At 42.7% G+C, this 3318-nt stretch overlaps 1 protein-coding gene across 1 annotated transcript; it reads right to left on the reverse strand.

Annotated features, from left to right (window-relative positions):
* Positions 1-150: 150 nt before the first annotated feature.
* Positions 151-2179, reverse strand: LOC110739339. The gene is made up of 3 exons (XM_021919806.1): positions 771-2179; positions 360-683; positions 151-268 (listed from the first exon to the last, which is right to left on the reverse strand). Exons 1-3 carry the CDS (start codon positions 2177-2179, stop codon positions 151-153), a joined length of 1851 nt encoding a protein of 616 aa, XP_021775498.1.
* Between the last annotated feature and the right edge of the window lie 1139 nt (positions 2180-3318).

Genomic DNA, 3318 nt, shown 5'->3' on the forward strand with positions numbered 1-3318 from the left:
CACGCTTGAAAGGGCGCATGCACAACGCTCGCAGCACATCCGAGTTTTGTTCCTCCTCAATACACTATAAACGTTTTAAATATAACCGTCGCACTTCCCTAAATAAGTAAATTAAATAGCCACGAATAGTAAATCATAATTATCCTACGTTTAGACAGTGGACATCACCTTGCGATGAAACCAATTAGGGAATTCAGCTTTGCATTTCTCCATTACTTCTTCTCTACGCAAATAAGGTCGAGTACTAAGGACATAGTCCTCAAACTTCCTACGAGGCCAAAATTAATGTAAATAAACATTGTAATCATTTTAGATGATCATATCATCCAACTACACTTCATTACTAAACTATGTTATACCTTTCGTATTCACCAAGAATGCCGGTGTTTCGTAACACGAACAGATGAGCACAATCCAGTTCTTTTTCATCCAAAAACCGAGTTTTTCCCTCAGTTGACACACGACCGCTATCCTCCTTGAACAACTCTGGAATTTCAGCGTCGTCCACTGTGGAGTCCACGTCGGCATTCACATTTCGACCGAGATCTCGTGTTTTAGTGTCAACCGTTGCCTGGAAGTAGTTACTGCAGAAGTTTGCTATCTCTTCGGTGAGATAAGCATTGCAAATGGATCCTTCAACTCGAGCCTTGTTTCTAATTTTTCGTTTCAAATGGTTGAGGAACCTGCAATCATATTTATTTAAATATATAAACACGACATTACATTGAATTTTATGTAAGATATAGGATGTGCATGGGTCTTTGATTAACCTTTCGAACGGATACATCCATCTATATTGCACAGGACCACATAACTTCCCTTCATATGGAAAATGAATGGGTAAATGCTCCATGGAGTTAAAGAATGCAGGGGGAAAAACCTTCTCAAGCTTGCACATTATCTCAGCTATGTTATTCTCCAATCGCTCCATGTCAAGGGAGCAATTCCCGCAGAGCAGTAGGCAACACAAATCGCAAAAGAATTGGCTGATCTCTGTTATTCCATTCCAAACATGGCAAGGGAGCAATTCCCGCAGAGCAGTAGGCAACAACCTCTCCATGAACACGTGACAGTCATGGCTTTTCATTCCGTGGAGCTTACATGCTTGCAAATCGACGCATCTGCTCAAATTGGAGGCGTAAACATCAGGAAACCGCAACTGTTTAACCCACTCACACAAAACTTTTCTCTGAGCCTTGTCAAGAGCAAATGGAGCCATTAGCATGAACTCTTTTCCCCTATCATCCTGCTGAAGATGAAGCTGCGGACGTTTACAATATTTGGCAATGTCATTTCGAGCGGATGGCGTGTCACACGTCTGCTTTTTCACAGCCATTACAGTGTGAAATAACTGATCAAAGAAGTTCTTTTCAATGTGCATGACATCTAGGTTGTGACGAACAAGCAGATGCTTCCAATATGGAAGCTCCCACAATATGCTTTGCTTGAACCACCCCTTATTTTCTTTTTTGAGGCGTTGAAGTAACTCGGGCCCATCTGTAGCCTTCGGAAGGTCTTTCACACATTCCCACAGCTCCTCTCCTGACATAATGTGTGGAGGGGCACCCTTTTCGACTTTGTTTCTGCAGAACGCAGTTATACTATTCCGAAAAAGGTGATTCGTCGAAAGGAACTGGCGGTGGCAATCAAACCAAGACACCTTACAACCATTTTCTAGCCAAAATGCTTTGCTTTTGTCCATGCAGTATGTACAAGCTTTCTTACCAGATGTGGCCCAACCGGACAACATACCGTAGGCCGGGAAGTCACTAACGGTCCATAGGATGGCTGCTCGAAGATTGAAATTCTGTTTCATGGAAATATCGTACGTATGTGCACCAACTTCCCACAATTGTTTCAACTCCTCAATCAACGGTTGCATGTACACATCCAAGTTACCCTTAGGATTTTTAGGACCAGGAACGAGCAACGAAAGGAACATAAATTGTCTTTTCATACACATTGAGGGAGGCAGGTTGTAAGGGGTCAAAATGACAGGCCAACAAGAATATTGTCCCCCAAACTTGCCATGAGGAGCAAAACCATTTGTACACAAACCAAGCCGAACATTATGAGGCTCGGAGGCAAACTCTGGAAAGCAGTTGTCCAGGTGTTTCCAAGCTTCACTATCACTACGTGTGCCATAGTGCCTTGCACTCGAGGATTTTTCGAATGCCATGTCATTTCCTCCGAAATAGTCTTGGTTGTAAACAGCCTTTGCAACCCGGGTGTGATCGGGAAATAAAACAAAACGTTCAAAGGCACTAGGCTACCCTTGGAAGTCTGCTTGTATCAATCGCTGCCACACGCCCTACATTTAGACAGCAGGGCATCATCCTTCCAAAACAACATACATCCCTTCGGACAAGCGTGAATCCTTTCATGAGGCAGTTCCAAGCCCTTCACAATCTTTTTCACCTCATAGAATGTGTCGACCATTTGATTGTTGTTAGGAATTGCTTCACTGAGAAGTGAAAAAAACACATCGACACATCTGTGCGGAAGATTATACTCGCACTTTAGACTTGTGATTCTAGCGGCCATCTCCAACACAGACAACAAACTCCCTTCGTATAATGGCCTTTCAGAAGCCTTCAACAAATCCAAAAAATGCTTAGCTTGGGCATTAGGCTCCTCCTCTGATGAAACACTAGCCTGCTCGGAATGCCCATGATCCTGACTTTGACCAAACGCATCGAAAACCATTTCACGATATTCGTTGGACCCACTTGCAGGAATTGTCGGAAACCCTTCCCCGTGACACATCCGCTCATAGTAATTAGGTACAAAACCCGCACGTAACAAATGAAGTTTAACCGTATCTGGGTTCCAAAGCCGTTTGTTCTTACATTTTGCACATGGACACCTAACTTCATTCGGGTTACTACTTTCGGGATTATCTTTGACGTACTGCATGAACTCATCAACCCCTTTCACGAACTCTGGATTAACATATGGCCTAACCTTCCTTTCATACATCCAGCTACGTTCTGTTCGTTTCATGATTACAACTTCTACACAACTCACGCATATTAGTCACAAAGCGTACTTCCTAATCATTATCCATCAAAGTCTTATGAAATTGCAAATGAAATATGAAATGCTTTCAAAGGGTCCTTATCACTCCAACCTAACCCATCCTTGTACGTTTAATCCCACTAGTGAATGTAAGCCAGGTTTTCAATTCTACGTAAAATCCGCCAGCATTTCCCTACAGTTCTCCAAGTACACGATGTAGGTAATTAAACACACCTACATATGTACCCAGAGAACACTGTAGAGAAATGAAAAGACACGATTTTTCGTAGAATCAAAAGC

Source organism: Chenopodium quinoa, unplaced genomic scaffold, assembly GCF_001683475.1.
Source record: "Chenopodium quinoa cultivar QQ74 unplaced genomic scaffold, ASM168347v1, whole genome shotgun sequence".
In the NCBI taxonomy this organism is placed as follows: Eukaryota; Viridiplantae; Streptophyta; class Magnoliopsida; order Caryophyllales; family Amaranthaceae; genus Chenopodium; species Chenopodium quinoa.

Excerpts from the sequence above, each read along its gene's own strand:
- LOC110739339 (XM_021919806.1), bottom strand. The coding sequence starts at position 2,179 with ATGGCATTCGAAAAATCCTCGAGTGCAAGGCACTATGGCACACGTAGT. Across the intron at positions 684-770 it reads TGGATGTATCCGTTCGAAAG|GTTCCTCAACCATTTGAAAC; the intron begins GTTAATCAAAGA and ends ATATGATTGCAG. Across the intron at positions 269-359 it reads ATTCTTGGTGAATACGAAAG|GAAGTTTGAGGACTATGTCC; the intron begins GTATAACATAGT and ends TTGGCCTCGTAG.